We start from the raw sequence: 24,525 nt of genomic DNA on the forward strand, positions 1-24,525 counted from the left end.
AGACTGCGAAGACGTTTCGATAATGGTGAATTTTTTATTACCACTGTACGGTCAATGATCCATCCATGGGTTACTTACACTACATATAAATCATTCTTGGGAAACAGTCGAGGATCGCAAAAAATATTTGGATCGGTGTAGCTATCACTTTTTGCCTGTTGTGTGAATCCCCAAAGGTTCCAAAGTTCATAAACCTTCGAGTTCTGGTAAAAAAAATTTCAAAAGTCCTCAAAATTTCATAAAATTTGGAAAAAATATTATAAAATGAATTGAAAATCTTTCTGAGACCTGAAGAGAGGCAACATTCAAGTCTTTTTCAATTCTCTCACTCAAAATTTGACATTAGAACAAAATGTCTCATTTCTAAATTCAGAGAAACGTGGTATTTTCTCTTCAATTTCTTCTCAAAATCACCCCCCTCCCCAAACAGCTACGTAGATCCCCAGTCCAAAAAACACATCCACGTTAAAACAGGAAAAAAAGCTCAACTTCGAGTCGAGATATGATTTATCGAAATTCTCAATGGGTGGTTAGTGGTTACCTGGTTACTTGTATTTTCCCCTCCTCTTCCCCCTTCCACCACCAATTTCGCTTCACTTGGCCTAGAAATGATCCCCCAGGACTGGTTATCACGTTGAAAAAAACTAGCTCATTTCGAGGGATACCTCAAAAAATCAAACTGTGCTGGTCACTGATAAAAAAGAAACCTATACTTGTAACAAAAAATACCGTATTCGCGATATCGAGCTGACTGGTCATTAAAATGATTCTATTTTCGAAAAAAATATAACAACCTTGTTCGTAAAAAAAATTCTCAGAAAACGTACCCAGTAGTACCAATACCTACATATACAAATTCAAATACGAGTTTTCGCCAACTTATCTTCGAGCATAATCTACAACGAATCTCTTTTCTATTCTACAATATATTGGGTCGTCCTCAAAAGGTCAAATTTCCGTCACTAGGTACACACAAGTAGGTAATTGCGCCGTTTAGTGGTTTTCTAATCGTATATGGTAGGTTTTCAAGGATTCGCACAATGGGTATTTATTTGTATGTACTTTTGTACAATACTTCTGCCATATTCCCTCTATCAGTTCCGAGAAAAATACGTTGTTTTCTTTATCACTTCCTCAATGGACATTTTTTTTACAAGTTCACAAAACGTTAAATGTATACGTAGGTCAGCAATTCGATATGTTCGAACCATTACCTAGTCAAAGTACGATTTGCAAAATCATATATACCTACGTATTTTGGTAAAACGTTGAACGGTCGTATCCACGTCGAATGAATCAAACCACTTATAGGTAGTATGCCTATTTGAGTTAATCAAAACCTATACATATACCTACGAGTACATAACGTTATAGAGTTAGAGAGGTACATGATGTTGAATTAGGGATTTATAGGATGCATAAATAAGACAGGCGTATAATTCGTGTATTATTTCTTCTCTGTATCGAAATCTAATATAATTTACGCTCAATTGTTTCCACCTGTTTAAAAATTTCAATTATTGATTCGATATACTGCTATCTGAGAGAGGATATGATCACGATATAGGTATTCGATACGATACGGTATGGGTATGGTTTGATTGTGAGATGAACGTTGGTATATAATATCCAATTTAATTCGATCAACGTACATACGAATATTTACTTTTTCTGATAGAGATTTTAACATTTGAAGATGGGGTGGAGGGTGAAAAAGCTGTTCATTTCTGATTCATCAAAAAAAATCGAAATCAGTAAAATTAACTCGAACTTAATTTTGTAATTTCTCTTCTGGAAAATTTTTATATTCATCCTGAATTTTTGAAATTTTTCCAAAAACGTTCAAGTGAATTTTGGCGGGAAAAAATTTGATTTCAGTCCATCGTCGACATGTTTTTCAAACAGCAAACTGAATATTTATTGACTTTTCAAAACCAAATCTCGAAATTTTTAGCCAGTCTGGAGCCTCCTGGAAATTTTTTAATGTCATCCTGTATTTTTGAAATTAGTTAAAACACAAATTTAAGTGAATTTTGGCGGGAAAAATTTGATTTCCTTCTACTGTCAATCTACATATTATGTTAAAAATTTTCAAGAAGATGAAATCATTTTTGAAAATTCAAAACACAAATCACTTAAAGACCAACGAAATTTACCAAAGTGCTGAGTCAGAATTTCCTTAAATAAATAATTTTTTATGTGATAGAAGGGTACATGAGAAGAGAAGGGAGAAGGGGTGGGGTAAATTTTCAGCAATTTTTATGCATTTTTTTAAAGCAAAGAAAAGAGGAAGAATCACATTTTTGGAATTTTCGATTTTTCTTTCTTCAAAAATCTACAAATTAGCTTTCAAACGAATTCACTTTTGCTTCTAAATTCGTTCAGGTCAACTACTTTTAGCTACTCTGAAAAAAATTGTTGTGTACTTTGAGTTGAAAATCAGGAATTTCTGAAGACAAAATTGTATTTTCGCAAAAAAAGTAGCTATATTTAGGGCTATTTTTTTTCAATTTTCATTTTTTTTCTCATACCAAAACAGGGTCAAAAAAAATGTCTAGATCTAGAATTTCGAGCGAGACATTTTTCTGAAGTTGCCCCCCCTCCTCAGAATTCATGTTCGTACACTACGCCATGAAACAATTTTTCTTCCCTCAAAAATTAAACTGATGCGTTTAAAAATATTTGTGAATTTATTTACAGTTGTCTCAAAAATGAAAGGAAACCTCACCCCTCAAAAAAACCTACCCCTCCTAAAAATTTATGAATTGCAAAAAAAATGATCAAATAAAATTTAAAATTTAAATTAGCTGATGACAAAAAATTAAAATCCATAGAAGTTGTACAGTTATGAATGATCTTTCTAATGAAAGAAAGTCACGTGTGCTTCATTTTCAAAGAAAATTTGTAGCAAAATGAAAATGTTACTGATTCAAAAACATCCAGATCACAAATTTTTCAAGAATTAAAAACTGTAACATCTTCCACTTCTTTTTCAGACTATTCATTCCTCTCAAGACAAATTCAAAGTAAACTAAAGTAACTGATAATTTAAGAGAAATTACCATTTCAAAAAGAAGTATCATTCTCAATTCTCAAATAAGGAGATTCATTTTTCTGAAATTACTATAGAATTTTATCATTTTCAAATGAAATTTCTGTTGCTGTTTCTTTTCGTTGAAACAGCAACAGAAACAACGAATGACTTTATGATTGTGTTATCAAAACCTCACGAGATGACTTGAATCTAAATAAATCTATTTTTGTAGACGAATTCAGAATTATTAAAATTAAGCCTAAATTATAATCACCAATTTTTCAGTTTTTTGCTTTTCAAATTTTTCACATTTTAATTCAATTTTAATCAGCTCTTTTTCGCCCTTTTCTTTCAAAAACTGCATGAATTTTCTTGACCAAAATCACACCAGAAATTCAACATTATTACATTTGCATCAAAATTACAACTTTTATAATGCCTTTCAGAGTAATTATAGATTAAAATTTGTGATTTTAAAATTAATATCACGATTTCGTCACAATTTAAATTATATAAAATCACAATTATTACAAATATTTCAGAACCTTAATTATTATCTAATCATAATCAATTTTCAAGATATTTTGGCCTTTTCACGATTATCCAGACAACAAGTTTCATCTGTGGAATTCAGATCGATATCATTACCTATTTCTCACAAAATTTCACTTCAAATCATCAACATAATAAATTTTCCAGGATTAAAAATCACAATAATTTTTCATATTTACTACGATCAAACTCTTGTGCTGATTTTTTCAATATTCCCAAATTAAAATCACGTTCCTATACTTCATTTCAATGAACTCCACTTCAGTATCACAATTTCCTCGAATCTTTCAAACTGATAAGTAGGTACAGTATAACAATACCTTATTCATTTTCTTTTTTTTTGTAAAACTAAATCACAGTATTCTCCAACTTGATTTATTTTTATCAAGTCTGCCACACTTTTCAAAAACCATACCCACAGACTTCTTCTTCAATTACCAAGGCACCCTACAAATATTCTGAAGAATAAAAGTGATAATAAATAAATACTTATAAATAAGAGAAAGGGCTCGAAACTCTACACTAAAGAATAAAGTCTGAAGGAATTTCAAGGAATACATTAGACCATCATTAATTATTTCGCAGACACGTCAGTTGAATAAGTCTCTAACACAAAAGCATAGTTCTGTTTGTATTCGCGTATCTTTCTTCCACTCATAATCACAAATACATTTCTAGAAACTAAACTCGAAACCTCGAAACGAAACATAGGTACAATGTAAAGAGAAAAAAAAATCACCAAAAACTTCAAAACTTGATAAAAACTTCTCCTCTTACTCCTCCTTCTTCCTTCCCCCCAAAAAAAACAACACCCTGAATTTTACAAAGATCAGATTTGAGATAAACAAACAACAATTAAGTATAATTAAATCCGCCAACAAACACCACACACGAATCTGCGTATAATTCTCCCATAGGCCGCACCGGTTCATACAATTACAAAGATACCTACAAAACAAGTAAACCTACAGCAAAATGAAACAAAGTGTGTTGAAAGAAAAACCAAGTCAAAACTTCATACACATCACGTACCTACAAATTACGAGCTAATGTACTGCAATTCATTAAATTTCGATTTACCATTAAAACGCAATAATACACTCGCCGGTGTTGGTCGTAGACAAGCTATTCTACTTAACCCTTTTTACAGCCATTTTTTTTTGTCTCATTGTCCATTAGATGACGCATCAATATTTCCGTCATTAACCGAACCCACATAACGGTACTGGTTTTACAAATGGTGTTTAATTTTTTTCCAACACCTAAAGAATTTAGCTCGCGACGATTTACCTAACTTAATTCGCATGCATAATGCGACAAAAATACATAGGTAGGTATCGTATCGATGCAACGTTGAAATAAAAATTTCAAGTGTTTGGCATTCGAACGGTTACTGGAATAATTCCAATGCCACGATAGCTAAACCTGACTCTTTTAAATAGTTGGATTCGATGGCCCATCATCAGAATTATGATTTGATCGAGGTAACGTATCAAGAGTCGATCACTCTGACTTCCTATCTCTCCAGCTCGTTCTCTTCAACAAGTAGGTAACTCGCAACGTATTTCAATCCCACCTACCTACTAACTAAATAAACGACTACCTATGTAAAAAATAATACACAAACTCACCAGAATTCTTTGGTATAATCAAAGACAAAGGCTGTTCGTATAACGAAGTGACCGACGATGGAAACGAAGCTTCAACTTGATCGGCTCTCTGTTTCAAAGCTTGTGTTTCTGCTAGCTTTAGCTGCTGCTGTTGCAGACGATCCTTGATCAAAAATATTTTCGGCATGATTTAGCCTAGCACATATTTTACCGCAACACACACAAAATTATTAATTATTTACACGTTCCAATAATATTACGAACAGAAAAAAGTCACACTGCACAGCTTTGTACTTAGGTTTAAAAAAGTTATCTTTATTAAAAAGTATCATAAAAACGAATCACTTTCTAAACAAAACACCATCATGTAGCAAATCGAACGATTAACGATCGCGAAAATATTCACATCGTTGTAATTTCATCGATACAAAATGAAAAATTATTTTAACGAATCGATTTCAAAAATATTACTAAAATGGGAAAACCAAAAAAAAAAACACTCGAAATCGATGCAAAAAAACCAAAACAAAAATTATATATGTACAACGAAGAGAACTCCAACAACCGCGAACTCGCGTCTGAATTACAGTTATTATAACGAAGAACCACACGAGAAAAGATTTGTATGCAGCAACGTATAGAGCGCTGGGCAGGTAAACCGTTGTTCAGAAGACCTTCAACAACAGGTTGCTGGGAGAAGGTTCACAGAGGGAGTTCGGGTACCGAGCAGGGCATCGAGTGGGGGCGGGTAGGGTATGAAATACCATTGTCAAGATCACGGTTAGGTAGACCGGCTCGGGGTCATATAATTCTACGCATGCGCAATTCCCTGGATAGAAAGACATCGAACCTTGTTCTCTTTACTTTCAGAAATACCGTTTTACTTTATATTTTTTTGTCCAAGTCAGTCGTAATATCTAGGGAAAGCAACTACACAGAGGCTACCTCTACTTGAGCTGTATAGCTCCTCAGCAGTTTTCACGGGAAAATTCCTTTTTCAAGGCAGGATATTTTTGACAAATGTTTAAAAAATGTATAACACACGAAAGATAACAAAATTATGGAGTCCTCGAGATTAGATTTTGAGAACAAATTGAATTTCTTTCTTTGCCCATCTCTCGCGGTTCAACTCTCTATCATTTCCTACTTACAACCTTTTTCTTCAAAGTAGTCTTCAGTTGGACATTTTTTTTTCAAGGCACTATACCTTTTGCAGGATCCTGAAAAATTTTATACCACTGGAAAAAACGAAGATAAAAGTTTCTTCATTACGGTATAAAAAAAATGATGGAGACCTCGAGATGGAATTTGAGAAAAAAATTGAATTTCTGGCTTTTGCTTCTAAGCAGTTTCCAGCTGAAAAAATCCTCTTTTCAGTACCATCTCTTTTGCGGATCTTGAAAAAAATTATACTAATGGAAAGAGGATAACATGTCCTTTCGTTTGTAAAAAAAATAATTGGAATCCTCCGGATGAATTTTGAGGAAAAATTAATTTTGGGTCATTCCATGCCAAATCGGCGGATTTTTGCACGAAGAGTCTTCGATTTTTTTCAAAATCAGATTATGTGTGGAGGTCATCAAACGATGACGAATGACGTGAACCGGACATTTTTTCGATTGTTTTTTGGCGGAGCTGTGGGGCTTCAAAGCTCTCCAAAATGGCTGAAAATGGAAAATTTCAGTTGCAAGAGTGAAACATCTTGAAAAAAATTTCACCTTGTGTTTTAAAACAAAAGCAGAAACCTAAAAAATTAATATTTTTGCATTTTTGAAATATTTCACCAATGTCGGAGGGCCCGCATAAGGATCACCTGCACCCCCTGCCCGGGAAAAAATGGGACAGATCTAATTGTATCTGATCATATCTAATGTGATCAAATTAGATCTAAAAATTGATCAACATAGATCAGATTTGATAAAATTATATCTGAATGTTGAACATCTTAGATATAAATTTGTCCCATTATATCTGGTCAGATCTATGAAGATCCAGTTGGATCTAAAATGTTTGAATAGTATTTCTTACAAACATATCTATTCAGATCAGATTTGATCAAATTATATCTGAATTGATCTCATTATATCCGGTCAGATCTATGAAGATTCAGTTGGATCTAAAATGTTTGAATCATATTTCTTGTGGACATATCTATTCAGATCAGATTTGATCAAATTATGTCTGAATAGATCTCATTATATGTGGTTAGATCTAATGAAGACCCAGTTGGATCTAAAATGTTTGAAACACATTTCTTTCAAACATGTCTGTTCAGATCAAATTTGATAAAATTATATCTGAATGGATCTCATTATATCTGGTTAGATCTATGAAGATCAAGTTTGATCTAAAATGCTCGAAAAGTGTGTCGTTTTGGTTACTCGCAGATAAAGTCTTGAGCAGAATCCTATATAGGGTTCAAGGCTCGAACTTCCTAATTAACTTTTCATGGTTCAAGTAAAATTGATCAAGTAAAACATTTCTGTTGAAAATTACAATTTTCATCATTGTTATTTGATCTACTCATGTTTTGGAGACAAACTACATATTAAAGGGCGATGATCCAATGAAATTGGACAAAAACACATCTATGTAAATGAATAAAACTTAAAATTGACCAATAACATGGTTAGATCTAACTAGATATAGAAAATGTCTCTATCTAGATAGATCTAACTGGATATAATTAGATCAAATTATATACAGTTAGATCTATCTAGATAGGGACATTTTCTTTATCTAGTTAGATCTAACCCTTTCATATATAATTAGATCTAATCCATTTTTTCCCGGGTGCCAATCCTCCGGGGCAACTTTTTTATTTCTAGCCATTGTCCTTTAAAAAAAAGTGGCCCTACTTACAAAATGATGACCATTTTGATTGACAGGTCAGCCGAAATCGCAGATTTTGCGTTCCAACATAAGACTTTGCTCAACATTTTTTAAAACGTACAAGCATAGATCAAAAGATTAGGCAAAAATTCATCGCCTATCAAAATTTCAAGAACTAAAGTGCCGTTTTCGATTTTTGGTGAATTTTTGAAAATCAAATTTAGTCCAAAAATGAGGGAAAAAATCAAAATTTTAGCAAATTGACTAAGAAATCTGAAATTTGGGATATACCCTTTTTCGACATGCCAAATCGATTGGAAACCGCTTCAACCCGTTTTGAGCAGTTCTGGAGCCTCCAGCAGATTTTTGAAACTCAAAATTCCCACAAAATTTCATCAAACGGAGATGGAAAGCCGAAATTTACTCTGCAAACTAATTTCAATACGCTACGAAGTCAACTGCAGGTGGATTTCAAGTCTTTTTGGAGCCTCCAGCAACTTTTTGAAAATTACTGGAGCCTCCAGTCGATTTATTAAACTTTCTTCAAAATTTCATCCAACGGAGATGGAAAGCCGAAATTTACTTCGCAAACTAATTTCAATACGACATGAAGTCGACTACATGGTGGTTTCAAATAGTTTCGAAGCTTCTAGCTACATTTTAAATTTCAATATTCCAAAAAAAACGCCATTAGTCGACTTCGTAGCGTATTGAAATATTAGTTTGCAGAATGAATTTCGGCTCTCCATCAACATTTTGATGAAATTTTGGGAGACTTCAAGTTTCAAAAATCTACTGAAGGTTCCAGTAATTTTCAAAAAGCCGCTGGTGGCTCCAAAACGACTTGAAATCCGCCTGCAGTTGGCTTCGTGGCGTATTGAAATTAGTTTGCAGATTAAATTTCGGCTTCCCAACTCCATTTCATAAAATGTTGTGGGAATTTCAAATTTAAAAAAATCTGGTGGAGACTCCAGTAATTTTCAAAAAGTCGCTGGAGGCTCCGAAATGACTTGAACCCGCCTGAAGTCGTCTTCAGAGGGTGTCAAACTTGGAGTGCACAGTAAATTTCGGCTTTTCATCTCCGTTTGATGAAATTTTGTAGGAATTTTAAGTTTCAAAAATCTGCTGGAGGCTCCAGAACTGCCCAAAACGGGCTGAAGCGGTTTCCAATCGATTTGGCATGTCGAAAATAGGGTATATCCCAAATTTCAGCTTTCTTGGTCAATTCGGTAACATTTTGATTTTTTCCCTCATTTTTGGCCTAAAGATTTTCAAAAATTCACCAAAAATCGAAAAAGACACTATAGCACTTGAAAGTTTGACAGGTGATGAATTTTTGCCTGATCTTTTGATCTACGTTTGTACGGTTTAAAAAATTTCGTGCAAGTCCTATGTTGGATCGCAAAATCTGCGATTTCGGCTGACCTGTCAATCAAAATGACCGCCATTTTGTAAGTAGGGCCAATTTTTTTTTGAGGATAAGGGTTAGAAATGTTCCTTAGGACTCCCCCTTTAAGAAAAAGTTGCCCTGAAGGATCGGCAGAAGGGTGCAGGTGATCCTTATCCACCCCCCGACTTCACTTGACCGAAAATTTGTGACTACTTGTTTCAACTTTAGGACCCCCATGCTTCGGCTACAAAATGATTCCTCAGTGTTCAAATTTGGTTCAAAAACTTGGGCTCCAGAATTTTTTCTTTGATTTTAAAATGCTCTTCGCCTCAACGAGAGCTCTAATTTGATATTTTTACATACAAGCTTTCTACGGTGAAAAAATAATGTAGACAGGAAGATCCGAAATTGGCATTTTGAGACAATTTTTGAAATCTTTCAATGTTCGTGTCAAGTAAAGAGAAAACTATTGAACTGATATGAGTTCAATTTTGTACAATCATGTAAATTAGCGTCTTATTTCGAAATATAATGTCATCTTTCAAAAAAAATTATTTTCGACCTCCTTTTTCTTACTTTGAAAATTTTTTTCCTTCTGAAACCCCCCCCCATGAAAATTTTTCGTTTTACGATAGAAAAGGGTCATTTACATCATAATTGCTATTACTGTGCAAATTCTCAAACAAATCGGCCGGTTTACCTATTTGTAGAGGCTGCAGCCTTGTCAACGAAAATTTCAGCATGAAAATTCATCGTCAATTCGTTGACAAATTGCGAGGGAGGGAAATTTTGTTCAAATGTTCGTCTACCTACACATTGGTAAAATATCTCAAAAATGCAAAAATTTTCATTTTTTAGGTTTTTGATGGTATCTATTTTTGCAATAAGTTCCAAATTTGTATTTTTTTTTCTCTGAAATGAAAAAAAAAATGCCAGTCCAATTTTTTGATGTGTTATTCCACATAAAAAGGACTATAACTGAGAATTTAAGTTTTTAAATCGATTTTTTCTAAGTTTTCGAAAGTGGCAACACTGATTTTGACATCACTCATCAATTACCCTCTCAAAGTACTGCAATTTGAAAAAAAAATCAAAATTGTATACCACGCACAACCGAAGCAAATTTGCAACTGAAATTTTTCATTTTCGGCCATTTTGAAAAACTTTGAAGCCCCACAGCTCCGCCAAAAAAAAAAAAATCGAAAAAATGTCCGGCTTGCGTCATTCGTTATCGTTTGATGATCTCTACACATGATCTGATTTTGAAAAAAATCGAAGACCCTCGTGCAAAAATCCGCCGATTTGGCATGGAATGACCCTTCTTTATTCAAATTCATCTGCATCTCCTCCCGAAATAACGTACCGAAAGGAAATACAAATAATATAAACAATACATATACAGCTTTTTGCTCCTGTGATGACAGTCCTCCCGAGGAGCTACCAACTCTTCATGCTCTGCGGCTTCGCTCTATGTCGATGGTAACTTGCTTGTGCAACCACAGAGTCGCAGAGATTCCAACATGGCAGCTTGTTCGTCTTCGGCATCGGCTCACGCTGCTCGGAAAATACACCAGCTAGTACTCGTAGTTATCCATTCCAACATTCTGCGAGCTGTGTAGGTACGGGTACAACTTGCTATTGTACAGAGAAAGATACGCAACAAGCATTACCATTAGTTACACTTTATTTCATTGTATCTGACTTCGCAGAGTTCCTACTCCTGTAGGTATAGGTACTCGTATATTGTAGTACCTTGTATTGTAATAGTGGTATACATCGCATCAGCTCGACTTACCTACCGAAGTTTTTCTCTTCCAAGCACCGCGGCATCGCCGACGACGTCGATCGACACAACACACACAACCATTACCGTAGTTTTTTTACACTTCTTATTTCCTTTACGTCAGCTCTTATGATCGTTCCGCCATTTTATTTCCTCATTTCACCGTCGTCGTCGATCTGTGTATAATCGCATATCGATGCTAACCGAATCGAAAGAGTTTTTCGGTAATTTAACCATTCCAATCGGCAACGTATTGTGAATTTTATTCCAACAACTACTGTCTGAAAAAAAATATAAAAATTGAGAAAAAAATCATCCGGTTCTTCTACCTGGTAAAATCATATCAATATATTATGTTTATTGCATATCATACAATACGATGAGATGAACCTTTGCAGTTTGCAGAAGTAAAAGCGTGTTAAAATAATCGTTCGGTTCTCGTACCATGACAATGTAATCCTTTCGATCGCATTTTCTCAGCCAAAATTTGACATATGAATGGAAAAGTCATCACCTCATCAGATGATGATTCTCAAGTGGTTGAATCATGATTGATATATTGATAAGTTCATCTTTCCATCGTTTATTCGCCAACATTTCAATTAGAAGCGAGTTCTCGATCCCTGAAATGAAAAAAATAATAATAATATCTAATAATAAATTATCACAGGTACATACTAGTTTCAGATCTGAAAAAAAAAAAAAAAAAAAAAATACCTACCTACACAATTATTCTTATTTTATATTCTTGTGCAAAGTCAAAGAATCTAATTGTAAATGCTTTTAAGAAAACTTATGAAAGATGATAGGTATTGTACGAGTATGTATTAGAAATATGTACCTACTGAGAGAACAAAAATGATTAACATGAAGCTGAAAAAAGAAAATTCAACATCTGTTATTACAGTCATGATTATTCAAAATTTGAAAAAAAAAATGAAAAAGAAAGCCCAATATTTTGGAAGTTGGTTTTTGAAAAATAATTTGATGCTTATATCTTCGACAGAGTCACCGAAAGCAAAAAAAGGACCGTGATTTCAACCTACTTTTTTCCCTACATCTAAAAAATGGCCTTCATGGAGAAAAACTATGGGCTTGGAATCAGAACGAATAATCATAACATAGCTGAATCAAAACAGTTTTTTAATTACTAACCAAATAAATTAGTTTAAAGAATGAGAGCTCATATTCAATTTCTTCCCAAAAAAGTTCGAAAAAAATGACCAAAAATGTTTTTAAAAAACGCGAGCAAAACATTTAAACGACACGTAGGTATGTAGAAAAAATTACAAAAAAAAATTATTCGAATCAAAATACAAAAAAATAAGCACAACTCGGTTGAATTTGCCAAAAAGTAGAACTTTTTGGCCATTTTGGACAACAAAAATGATACTTTCTCGTTATTTTTGTCAAAAAAAAAAATTGGACAATTCACGTTTCCCAAAAACGCAAAAAATGGGAGCAATTTTTGGAAATCAGTGAAACTTTTTGAACTTTTTTGCAAAAAACCAACAAGTTCTAGAAATTATTTTGCGTTAAAGACAGTTTGGAAATTTCGACAAAAGGCAATTTTTTTTACTGTTTTTGGCAGAAAGCAAGACTTGAACAATTTTAGCATAAGAAAGAGCCTTTTTTAAAGCAATTTTTGGGCAAAAAGAAAAACCTTTTTTGAGATGAAAGTGATATCTACTTTTGGCAATTATCAGCAAAATCGCCACACTGAAAATTTTTGTCAATTTTTAGCAAAAAGCAAGACTTTGAAAATATGAGTAAAAAACAGAACTTTTTAGTAATTTTTGAAAAACGGCAGGGATTTTTGGCAATTTTTGAAAAAATCAAAAGTTTTGACAATTTTGAAAAAAACGAGATGTTGAAATTTTTTTCAAAAAAAAAGGCAAGAAACAATTTTTAAGACAGTTTTGACAAAAAACGTGGCTCTTTTTGTTTTTTTTGTTTTTTTTTTTAGCAGAAATCTCGATTTTTCTCATTGGTAGTTTTTTTGCCATTTTTTGGCAGAAATAGTAGCTTTTGGACAACTTTTAATAATCGAGGGAAAATTTTAGGAAATTTTAAGGATAAATGTTTTCCTTGAATAAACTCAAAATTATTTCAAAAACTAACCTGTAAGTTGTTTTTAGTAACTTTGGTAGATTAACGAGCCCTAGGAATGAAACTGTGTGAAAAAATGGAAAAAATATTGTTTAAAATAATATTTTTTGTTTGTTTAGTTTTTGTTTTAGAATAATGTGATTTTTGTGTTATTTTTTCGCAGAAATAATATCAGGGATGGAAAGCTAGAAGATGAAACTACAGCTTTAGCTTTTGGCTCTTCAAATTAATGAAACTTTCTGATGGCTATAGCTTTTAGCTTCCAAAAAACATTGGCTTTCAGCTTTTGGCTTTTAATATTTTCACACATTGCTAAAATCCAGAAAAGTGCACCACGGATAGAGTAAGTGGTAGTAAAATGGACCACCAGTAGTTTCAGTGATATCCACTAGCGCAACCTGGTGAGAAATGACAGAAACTGGTGTTATTTGTACCTGATACTTCATTTTAGGTGACCATCACTCATTATTTCCGACTTTCGAAGTGATAAGGCAGTTTGTTTGAAATGTGTGAATTTCTCATTTTCAATAAAAAATTAAACATTTTGATTGGAATGCAGATTGTATTTTTTTAAATTTATTTCTTGCTGAATGATAACTTGAGTTAAGTAGTACATACTTTCAGCTTTATTTTCATCTATTGGATATATTTTTTTGGCTCGAGCTTTCATAATGAAATTCATCTGTAATGTATTTGTATCTATCATACTTTGTGAGGTAGTAAAATGGACCACAACAATAATTGCTATTTTTTGATTTGATTTAGGCAATTGCGAAGTAATTTGATTCAATCTTCTTAAACTAGACATATTTACCTATCATTTAAGCCCTCGATGACCAAAAATGGCCAATTTGGTGAAAAGTAATCACAAAAATAAAAAAAGCCAAGGTGCTCTATTGTTCTACCATTTAAGTGTTTTCATGCGTTTTTAAGGTGTTTTTTACTGTGGTCCATTTTACTACCCCACAAAGTCAGACCCCCTTTTTTAATACCTTCGCCAAAATGAAAATTGCTCCACCTGTATATAAATGTGAGGTAGTTTTATTAAATATTATTAAACTAGACACATGTATCTATCATTTAAGCCCTCGATGACCAAAAATGGTCAATTTGGTGAAGAGTAATCTCAAAAAAGGCTTAGGTGGTCCATTTTACTATCACTTACTCTACTCACAAGTCACAACAACAACAAAAAAAATTGGAAAAATGGCAAACGGCCATAATATAATTAACAAAAAACTAAAACTGAAACTAAACCAGAGAAACGTGCAAAAAAAAAAGGTAAAAAGCTGAAAGAAAGCTGAAAAACGAAGCTTTTGGCTATAGCTTTTAGCTTTCAAAAATCCCAAAAAATGTGCAATATTAAAATGAAGATCCAATCCTGATGATTATGAATACCTGCTAATAAAATTTAATAAAGAATAATTCATTGATATGTATTTTTTTACAGTTTTTAATGCAAATAATGAATTTTTTCAAAAATTTTTTTGGTAGTAGGATCCAAAAGGCAAAAAATATCATCGGGATGCCTCTGTTTTTTTTGTGTCCTTTCTTTGATATATTGACTATTTTTCTAATTTCTATTTGTCCCTGTTATTGATTTTCAAAGCCATGAATCTCAAAAATGTTGATAATAATTTTTTCAAAAACTTTTTTTTTCATTTCAGCATTCAAGTCTATGGCACTAATCAAATAAGCCTCCTTCAGATTTGAAATAGTCTTTAGAGTTACATCAACAAATCAAAAATTCTGAGGATATCACATTTCTATTCTCTTTTTTCCCGCCAAAATTTTCAAACAAATCTGAAGGGATTCGCATTAATTGCACATCGAAATAAAAAACAGAGGTAATTGCAACATCCCCCCTTCCCTCCTCCAACCAAGTCCTTCCTAAAACAAATCCCTGTCAGAAAATTTTATCAAAGAAATAATCGATTTTTCTCACCTTCTCATACCATCTACACTACCCAAAACCTTTTGCAAAAGTAAAAGCGTAATCAATGAATTCTCACACATCCCAACTCCGGACACTTCTCATTTACCATTTCGTTAACCAGCAGAAAACCAATAATAAACATCCACCGAGCTATTGTACCGGAACACAGCGTGCATTCTGTGACATTTATAAATACTTTTCAGTTTACCCATGAGCCTTTTCACAGTCACTGGTCAGTCTAGGAAGGAAGAGTTCTGCAACATGTTGATATGTTGAATAGCATTTAGCATTTCACCATACAGTTTAAGAGAAATTCGAATGTGGATGTATGAAAACAGGCCTAGATACACAAAACAGCGAACTCGTGGAGATAGAGATATACCTATAAGATATTGAATTGGTGTTTTCTTTCGTTAATTTTCTCTCTGCAGGTTATAGAATATTGCACACGAGCTATTTCCTAATTCTGCTTTACCTCCACGAAGTAGGTAGTGGATGTTAATGGGTAAAAAAAAAATACTTCACAATACTATGTAATAAGATACAGGTGGTAGAGAAAATACCTACGAGAGGATTTTGATTACTTCCGAAAAAGATGCAACTGCAGTTATCGTAATTGAAAGTTACTTCATTTTCTGGCTTCGGGAGTAATAATTTATGAAAAAGAAAATATTGTTTTTGATGAAAAAGTTACCAATACGAATAAATTGAACTATTTCTTCTCAGAATTTTGACACGTTCATTTGGCAAAAGGAACAACTCTCCGGTGGTCTTGCCTGTTTCATCCTGTGTTTATTTTCGAGCAGGGTGCTGTCTTGAAAATATTTGGAATTTTTCAAGTTATGAAATAGGTACATAGAATTGGTAGGAGATGCAAAGGGGTACTGAGTGAGTCAAAAATTGAATTTTTTGGAAATTTGATACAGCTTGATAAAAAAAAATGTCATGAGATGACTTTAAAAGGAGCAGAGCATGAATTTGGAAATAACTGACTCCCCTTTCGAGAGACCTGCTGGGTTTGGAAAAATGCACTCTCTGCTTGTGAAAAAACTCCTTCATTTCTGAAAAAAAAATCGAATATCTCTTTCTAGTTCTTACTTTTTGTGCGTATCGATGAAATGAATACATCAATTTTTCAGGCAAAAATATCCATATTAAATATTTTTTTCATTTTGGAGAAAATAAAAATTTTCAAATTTTTAAATTTTTGTTGAGAATTGCTGAGTACTTTTTAAAAACCAACGGTCATTTTTGATAAAACACATTCTAGGAACTGATTTTTTTCACGCAATCTCAAATTTATCTAAATTGCTTCCTGCCCAACCAAAGACGACTTTACAATGAAAGCAAGTGTTCCAAGAACTCTCATCGATATTCCAATAGCAGAACGGCGTACTGCTGTAAACTGTAAAGCTTACTAACCATGGTATCACCAGATAACAAAACAACACACTTTTATAATAACCATTATCAGCATGTGCGAAAGGGAAAATTTTTTATCAATACATAGACACGACTTCCAAGCAACCTAAGTACTCTTTCTTCAGTTCATAGAGAACCTATACATATGCGAGCATAATAAAAAAAAACATCTAACACACGCAAACCCAACACTTTTCCAGTACAGCTCTGTAGGTTGTAAAAGTATACCTATACAAGTAACTTGCATCGTTTAATTACTTATTGTTGAATATTAATTTACCGAAAAATTATCCAGCATGAGGCGATGTTAATAATATTATTAGGTACTCCAGTATAGATAAGTACGTACTATTTACATCGTGTACGTACTACAAATTAATTGTATAGTATTTATTTTCTCATAAAAATGGAAATGGCATTTTTACCTCAGCCAGGCGATGTAAAATTCTTTCGAGTGCTTTTGCTGCAGAGTGTATGTGCTTGTATACTCGAGCATAACGTGGGCAATACGATTAGGACGACGTGGACGTGGAGTATTATATGTACAGCAAAATCCATAGTAGGTAATAATTATACAAGCTCGCGTGTTGTCATAATCAAGCAGCTATTCAGTTATTCTTTCAGCAATTATACCTGCGAACAGAAATTATAACAGTCATATGGTAACTATAGTTCTAGTCAAGAATTTCGCCATTGTTATAGGTGTATCTAATGCTACATATGCATAAAGGAGAAGCAAGCCCATGATACCGTGAGCAGAAAGTTACATATTAAATTAAAGATAGGTATAGGGTGTCCTATCAAACGTCTGCCGTAGTTTGGATGCTTCAAAGGAAAAGTGATTTTGAAAATTTCATTTAAAAATTCAGGCACCATCAAGGCAATGCATTCATCATTAAAAACATTTTCAAATTTTATTCAAAAACTGATTTTTTTTCGTTGAAATTGCAGAATTTTCAACATGAAAAATTGTTTAATGTTCAGTAATTTGAAAAAACTAGAATTTGTGAGACATGTTTCACTATTTTCATTTAAAGTTTTTCATCTACGAGGGAGGTATCCTAAGTGGTAGAAAAATTTTCGAAACAAGACGACGCTGAAACTGTAAGAGCACGAAAAAATACATTACCAGCCAAACTTTTTGTGCTAAGGTGCATTTTTCGATTTTTGTACAATTTTTAAAAATCAAAAGCTTAAAAATGGGAGGGCGGGGATCAAAAATTTTACCAAATTGATTTAGAAAGCTAAAATTAGGTATATTTACCCTAATTTTTACTCCCTCCTCCCACCCACCCCCGCCCAAAAATTGATTTGAAACGAGTTAAACCCATTTTGAGCAGTTCTAGAATCTCCAGAAGATTTTCAAAAGTCGAAATTTTCACAAAATTTTACCAAAAAATGAAGTTGTAATTTCAACATGCTGAATCGATTGGAGGTGATTTTAAGTCATTCCTGAAGTCTCCAGTCAGTTTTATGGCATTTTGAAATTTCCAAAATATGGCCGGAGGCACCATATGGCTTGAAACCACCTCCAATCAACTCAGCATGTTAAAAATTGAGTATAAAGTTGATTTCAGCTCTTTAACTTCACTGGGTAAAATTTTGTAGAAATTACAATTTTAAAAATTCTACTGGAGGCTCCAGAACGCTTTGAAACCGTTTCCAATCGATTTGAGCAGTCGAAAAATTTCAGCTTTCTACGTCAATTAGTGAAATTTCGGTCTGTTTTTCCAATTTTAGCTCAATGATTTTCAAAATTCAACAAAAATCGAAAAATTCATTTTAGCACATAAAATTTTGACAGTTCTAAAATGTTTCTGTCAGTTGGGATACTTCCCTTGTACTTAAGAGGAAGTTCAAGTTCAGTCCATTTTTATTACGAGTTTTGTGGACCGTAAGTGACAATAATTCTACTTTTCTCAATCCCAGAAACTAAACCAAAGGATGGCAGGGGCAGCTTGCACCCCTCGGCATTCAAAAAATTGGAAAAGTTGGTAATGTCGTCTTTTTTGGTGGAAGTTTATCAACTTCTGGATAGCAAATAAAAACCAACTAGATGAATTGACACAATAAAGCATTCAAGTTGGCAGGAATTTCCAACTGTTTAGAACTGCTCAAAAATGTCAACTGATGACTTGAGAGGAATTTTTGAAAAATTGACTATACAAAGAACACCAAATACATATAATTTATACAACTTTGGTGACATTTTTCAAAAAAAAAAAAAAAATGGAAAATTGACAACAAAAATTGGCAATTTTTGTGATTTTAAAAGCGTTATTTACGCAAAATAGTTTACGTTTTGAAGAAAGTTTGAAAATTCACGCAACTCAAAGAATTCGTCAAATGTTAAAGCAGCAAAATGTATATTTATATGAATTTCAAAGTTTTAAAAATTCGAAGGGTGGAAAAATTACATTCAAAAAATAATACGTAATCTTGTTCCAAATTGAAATTTCTAAAAAAAAAACTGTCATTCAGATTCAAAAAATATTAAACGCAAAATAAACTGAGGTAGGTAGTAGGTACAGGGTGCCCAGAAATATCGAGTACCCCTAAAAAAGTTTTCTACTAAAATACTTTGGTTGGTCACAGTGAATGATAATAATGATAGCACATGATTGGTTGTCGGACTGGAGAGATAACATTCCACCAATCATATGCATCTATTTCACGTTGCCAACCTATATTTTTAATGAAAAACTTTCTTAGGGGTACTCGATATTTCTGGGCACCCTGTATACGTAAGTAGGTCTAGGTAAGTACATAAAAAATATCGTTTCTTCAATTTTCGGAATACAAGTTTTCAACAGAACTGAAATTTCTAACAAAAAATTATTAGTTGCCAAAAAGTCTTGCTTTTTGTCAAAAATTGACAACAATTTTTTTTTCATCGAATGTTCTAAAAAATATACCCCCCTCTTCCCTCCAAAATATTGTTCAAAAAGATTTCGTTTTTTTTTTTTTTTTTTTTTTTTGTTAAAAATGGTTAAAATTTTACTCTGTTGCCATTTACCATGTCAGGATACTTTTTCAAGCTGTTTTGGTTAGTTGAGGTTTTATTTTTGGAAAAAATTGGGAGCGAGCCCTGCTCGAACCACCCACCTGCGGTAGACCAACTCTCGTTTGGTGAAATTTAATAGAAATTTTAAGCACTGAAAAATCTGCTGCAGGCTTCAGTAATTTCCAAAAGGTAGCTGGGGGCTCCAAAACGACTTGAAATCTACCTGCATGCAGTCGACTTTCTGCTGTAGTATAGCTGAAAATTTGAGTTTTCAATTTTCAAGATGAACAGTGCAGTGTTCAGTGCACGGTACCACTCAAAAAAAATCAATATTTTAAAAATGTTTATTTTTCAGGGGCGACCATGTCTTAGGTAGGTAATCCTACATGCTTCTCCCATCAGTGATATTGATAATACTGATAACACTCTTCAAAGTTATTAGAAATTGTACATGCAATGAAATCTAATGAAATTAATCAAGTATTATCTTTTGGGAAAATCTTGATATTACCTATTGGTCATCTACCATGATTGAACTCATCATCATACGAATATTAGAACATAATTAGAACATACTAACTTATTGCAATTTGTTGATTGTAGGTACAGTAGGTTACCTGGTATGTAGTACCTTCCACGGTAACTTTTTGATTGTTAGCATTACCTACCTATACATACTTGAGTAATTAGATAACGTGATGAAACTATGTTCAACAATATTCTTTGCATTACATTTTCCAACGACAGCAGTGAGTTTTTCAAATTACTTACACTTTTTTTTATTGGAGTAGGTAGGTAAGGTACCTATTGATCTAATTTTTTGAATCCGAAAAATATAAAAATTTAAATTACCTACTTAATATTCCCTACTGTTTTTGATGAGAATTTGTGTATTTTATGAGAAATCTGGATTTTTTTTGTGTACTTTTCCAAGTAATGCAGAGTTTATTTTAAATCTATACTAAAACATGTACAATAGGTAATCAAATTTCATTTTTTTTCAGATTTGCAACTCATTACCTGCTCCACGACCACTTAAAAAACTCATTTCGGGAGGTGCCAGTATAACAGATGTTTTCAAGTACAACAGAATCTATGTCGATAAGACCAAATTTGCTTTCACTCTGTTAACTGCCGAAGAACACCATGTCAGCTTACTTCGACCCAGACGATTTGGGAAAAGTCTGTTTTTGGATACATTAAAGGAAATCCTTGAAGGCAATACAGAACTGTTCAAGAATTGTTATATAGGAAAAACAGAATATGGGTGGAAAAAGCATATTGTTCTAACATTCGACTTTTCCACATTCTCTTCCAAAAATGATGGGGATTTTGACAAGTCTTTGAGGGCAGCACTCCTAAGGATGGCAAGGTTTAACGAAGTATCTATTAAAGGAGAAACTACTAATATTCTTCTTATTGACCTCTTGGACAAATTATCAAACAAGATTGATCACACCACTACCCATGGCATCGCTGTATTGATCGATGAATATGATACACAAATTCTCAGAAACCTTGACAATCCGACGCTAGCGCAAAATATTTCAAAAGATATCGACAGTTTTTTTTATGCCCTGAAATACAATTCCAAGAGCAGTGTAATCAAGTTTACATTTGTTACAGGAGTGAGTAACTTTGCCCTTTTTTCAAGTGCCTCTAGACCTAACCATATTGCAGATATTTCGCTAGAGCCAAGATACAGTACTGCCCTAGGTTTCACAGAAGATGAAATTAAGAAGCACTTTTCAGAATATATTCGTCACATGGCCAATACCCGAAATCCAGCTGAAGACCAGAAGGTGACTGAGCATACTATACTTCAGGAAATGCATAATTGGTACAACGGATATTTCTTCTCTAAAGATACAAATTTTGAAACCCGTATTTTCAATCCATGCTCCATAAGAGAGTATCTTGAAAATGGACGCATACAAAATACTTGGGCGACAACTGGAAGAGCTACATCCTTAACTTATGAATTTCAGAAACATTCCTTTGAAGAGGTGTTGAAGAGCTTTTACCTCACACCAAAGACTGTTGACGAAGTCACCCTCAAAAGTAGCTCCAGCATTGATAGCATAAAATTATTACCCTTATTCTACTACCACGGGTATTACTCCATCAAGGAATATTATCCGAACCAAACCTACTGTCTTGACTTTCCAAATTTAGAAGTCAAACAGGCTTTTGAAAACGAGGTTGATCTAGCAGTAGAGGATCGGAGAATTGAAATAAAAAACTTGAAAAGCTGTCTGGAGATATTAGATCTGAAACAATTTTTCAAAACTTTAGAGAGTATTTTTTATCACGTGCCAAGCAATCTAAATCATTACAACGCCACTGAAAAATCATTTCATAAGGCCATCCAAGTACTTCTGACATGTGCTGGTATTCCAGCAAAATCAGATTACACAGGTTTGTTAGCATCGCCAAACGTTGTGGTTGAATTGAAAAACAATGTGATCATTTTCGAACTGAACATGGCAGAAAAAGATGAGAAGGAGAAAGTTGCAGACATTTCATTAAATCAAAGAATGAAGAAGGGATATGAGAACATTTTTTTCAATAAACAAAAAAATGTCACATTTGTAAGCATATTTTTTGATGCAGAATCATGGGATATTGGTTGGAAAGCTGAATATTATTTGGAAAGTGGAGAAAAGATTCAACCAATGACAAGTGCCTAATACATCACTTATTTACAAAAAGATTATTGCTTATGTAAATGTTTAAATTTTCGAAAAGTTTCCGTCAATTTTTTTTCTGAATTAGCAAATTTTTTCATGTTATCTAAAAAAAATTTCATTTTTGGTATATTTTCCATCTCTTGCTCACCATACGCATATTTTTATCTGTTTGAAGATTTCAATAGTCCCAAATTTTAATGTTATATGGTACTTAGTATATGATTAGAAATTGGATGGTCACTTGCACTTTCATGAAAATCCTTTTTCCTACGAGTAAGAAATATCATATTTCATTTCTCAATTTTCAAGTTTTTGCTTTCGGTTCGCTTGAGCCAATTGTTCATTTTTTCCAAAATTAAAAATTTTACCTTGTTCATAAACTCACGAAGCGAAAAAAAAAATACCTGTAAAATTTTAATGATAGTCCGGCATATGACAATAGGAGTAATTGCAACCCCCCCCCCCGCCGATCCTCCGGGACAACTTTTTTCTTAAAGGGGACATCCTGAGGAACATTTTAAAGCAAACTTGCCAAAAAAAAAGTTGGCCTTACTTACAAAATGGCGGCCATTTTGATTGACAGGTCAGGCGAAATCGCAGATTTGGATTTTAACATAGGTTCAAACTTTACAAAGGTAGATCGAAAGATCATGCAAAAATTTATCGATTTTTGGTGAATTTTTGAAAATCGAATTTAGGCCAAAAATGAGGGAAAAAATCAAAATTTTACCAAATTGACCAAGAAAGCTGAAATTTGGAATACACCCTATTTTCGACATGCCGAATCGATTGGAAACGGTTTCAACCCGTTTTGAGCAGTTCTGGAGTCTCCAGCAGATTTTTGAAACTCGAAATTCCCACAAAATTCCATCAAATTGGAGTTGTAAAGCTAAAATTTATTCTAAAAACTAATTTCAATACGCTACGAAGTACTGCAGTTGAATTTCAAGTCGTTTTGGATCCTCCAGCGACTTTTTGAGAATTCCTAAAGCCTTCGGCAGATTTTTGAAACTTTAAATTTTCACAAAATTTCATCAAATGGAGATGGAAATCTGAAATTTACTCTTCACTCCAATTTTAACACCCTCTGAAGACGACTTCAGGTGGGCACAAGTAATTTTAGGGCCTCCAGCGACTTTTTTTGAAAATTACTGGAGCCTCCAGTAGATTTTTGAAGCTTGAAACTTCCCCAAAATATCATCAAACTAAGATGGAGAGTCGAAATTCATTCTGCAAACTAATTTCAATACGCTACGAAGTTGACTGCTGGTGGATTTCAAGTCGTTTTGGAACCTCCAGCAACTTTTTGAAAGGTTGTATGGCGTTTTTTTGGAAAATTGAAATTTCCTAAAAGTAGCTGGAAGCTTCAAAACCATTTGAAACCACCATGCAGTCTGCGAAGTAAATTTCAGCTTGCCAACTCCATTTGATAAATCAATGTTGGGGAAATTTCAAGTTTCAAAAATCTACTGGAGGCTCCAGTAATTTTCAAAAAAGTTGCTGGAGGCCCTAAAATGACTTGAACCCACCTGAAGTCGTCTTCAGAGGGTGTTAAAATTGGAGTGAAGAGTAAATTTCAGATTTCCATCTCCATTTGATGAAATTTTGTGAAAATTTAAAGTTTCAAAAATCTGCCGAAGGCTTCAGGAATTCTCAAAAAGTCGCTGGAGGATCCAAAACGACTTGAAATTCAACTGCAGTACTTCGTAGCGTATTGAAATTAGTTTTTAGAATAAATTTTAGCTTTACAACTCCAATTTGATGGAATTTTGTGGGAATTTCGAGTTTCAAAAATCTGCTGGAGACTCCAGAACTGCTCAAAACGGGTTGAAACCGTTTCCAATCGATTCGGCATGTCGAAAATAGGGTGTATCCCAAATTTCAGCTTTCTTGGTCAATTTGGTAAAATTTTGATTTTTTCCCTCATTTTTGGCCTAAATTCGATTTTCAAAAATTCACTAAAAATCGAAAAACGCACTTAAGCACTTGAAATTTTGACAGGTGATAAATTTTTGCATGATCTTTCAACCTACCTTTGTAAAGTTTGAAAAAGTTCGTGCAAGTCCAATGTTAAAATCCAAATCTGCGATTTCGCCTGACCTGTCAATCAAAATGGCTGCCATTTTGTAAGTAAGGCCAACTTTTTTTTGGCAAGTTTGCTTT

The 24,525-nt window shown here is 33.3% G+C and overlaps 2 protein-coding genes and 1 long non-coding RNA gene across 6 annotated transcripts in view; 1 reads left to right on the forward strand and 2 right to left on the reverse strand.

Annotated features, from left to right (window-relative positions):
* LOC135845376 (transcriptional regulator ovo-like) overlaps positions 1-5,890 on the reverse strand; it is an 83,213-nt gene extending 77,323 nt beyond the window's left edge. For 2 of the 4 annotated variants that reach the window (XM_065363881.1, XM_065363880.1), the window contains exon 1: positions 5,218-5,890. In XM_065363881.1, coding sequence (XP_065219953.1) covers positions 5,218-5,383 — 166 coding nt within the window. In that variant the 5' untranslated portion in view covers positions 5,384-5,890. The remainder of the gene's footprint in view (positions 1-5,217) is intronic. The other 2 variants (XM_065363882.1, XM_065363883.1) reach the window with 2 other exon arrangements.
* A 4,581-nt stretch (positions 5,891-10,471) lies between these two features.
* Positions 10,472-24,525, reverse strand: part of LOC135844534 (uncharacterized) — a 51,470-nt gene continuing 37,416 nt past the window's right edge. Inside the window, exons 2-5 of the long non-coding RNA XR_010558555.1 lie at positions 17,094-17,301; positions 11,646-11,824; positions 11,214-11,482; positions 10,472-11,053 (exon numbers count right to left, since the gene is read on the reverse strand). This is a non-coding gene — a long non-coding RNA (uncharacterized LOC135844534). The remainder of the gene's footprint in view (positions 11,054-11,213; positions 11,483-11,645; positions 11,825-17,093; positions 17,302-24,525) is intronic.
* Positions 20,244-22,588, forward strand: LOC135844362 (uncharacterized protein in vnfD 5'region-like). Its single transcript, XM_065362523.1, has 2 exons — positions 20,244-20,421; positions 20,677-22,588. The coding sequence occupies exons 1-2, from the start codon at positions 20,371-20,373 to the stop codon at positions 22,360-22,362; spliced, it is 1,737 nt and encodes a 578-aa protein (XP_065218595.1). The 5' UTR covers positions 20,244-20,370; the 3' UTR covers positions 22,363-22,588.

This window comes from Planococcus citri, chromosome 4 (genome assembly GCF_950023065.1).
Source record: "Planococcus citri chromosome 4, ihPlaCitr1.1, whole genome shotgun sequence".
Taxonomy (NCBI): domain Eukaryota; kingdom Metazoa; phylum Arthropoda; class Insecta; order Hemiptera; family Pseudococcidae; genus Planococcus; species Planococcus citri.

Bases quoted from the DNA above. Each gene is read 5' to 3' on its own strand.
- LOC135844362 (XM_065362523.1), top strand. From the start codon at position 20,371: ATGAAACTATGTTCAACAATATTCTTTGCATTACATTTTCCAACGACA. The intron at 20,422-20,676 runs GTGAGTTTTTCA...ATTTTTTTTCAG, and splicing joins TACATTTTCCAACGACAGCA to ATTTGCAACTCATTACCTGC.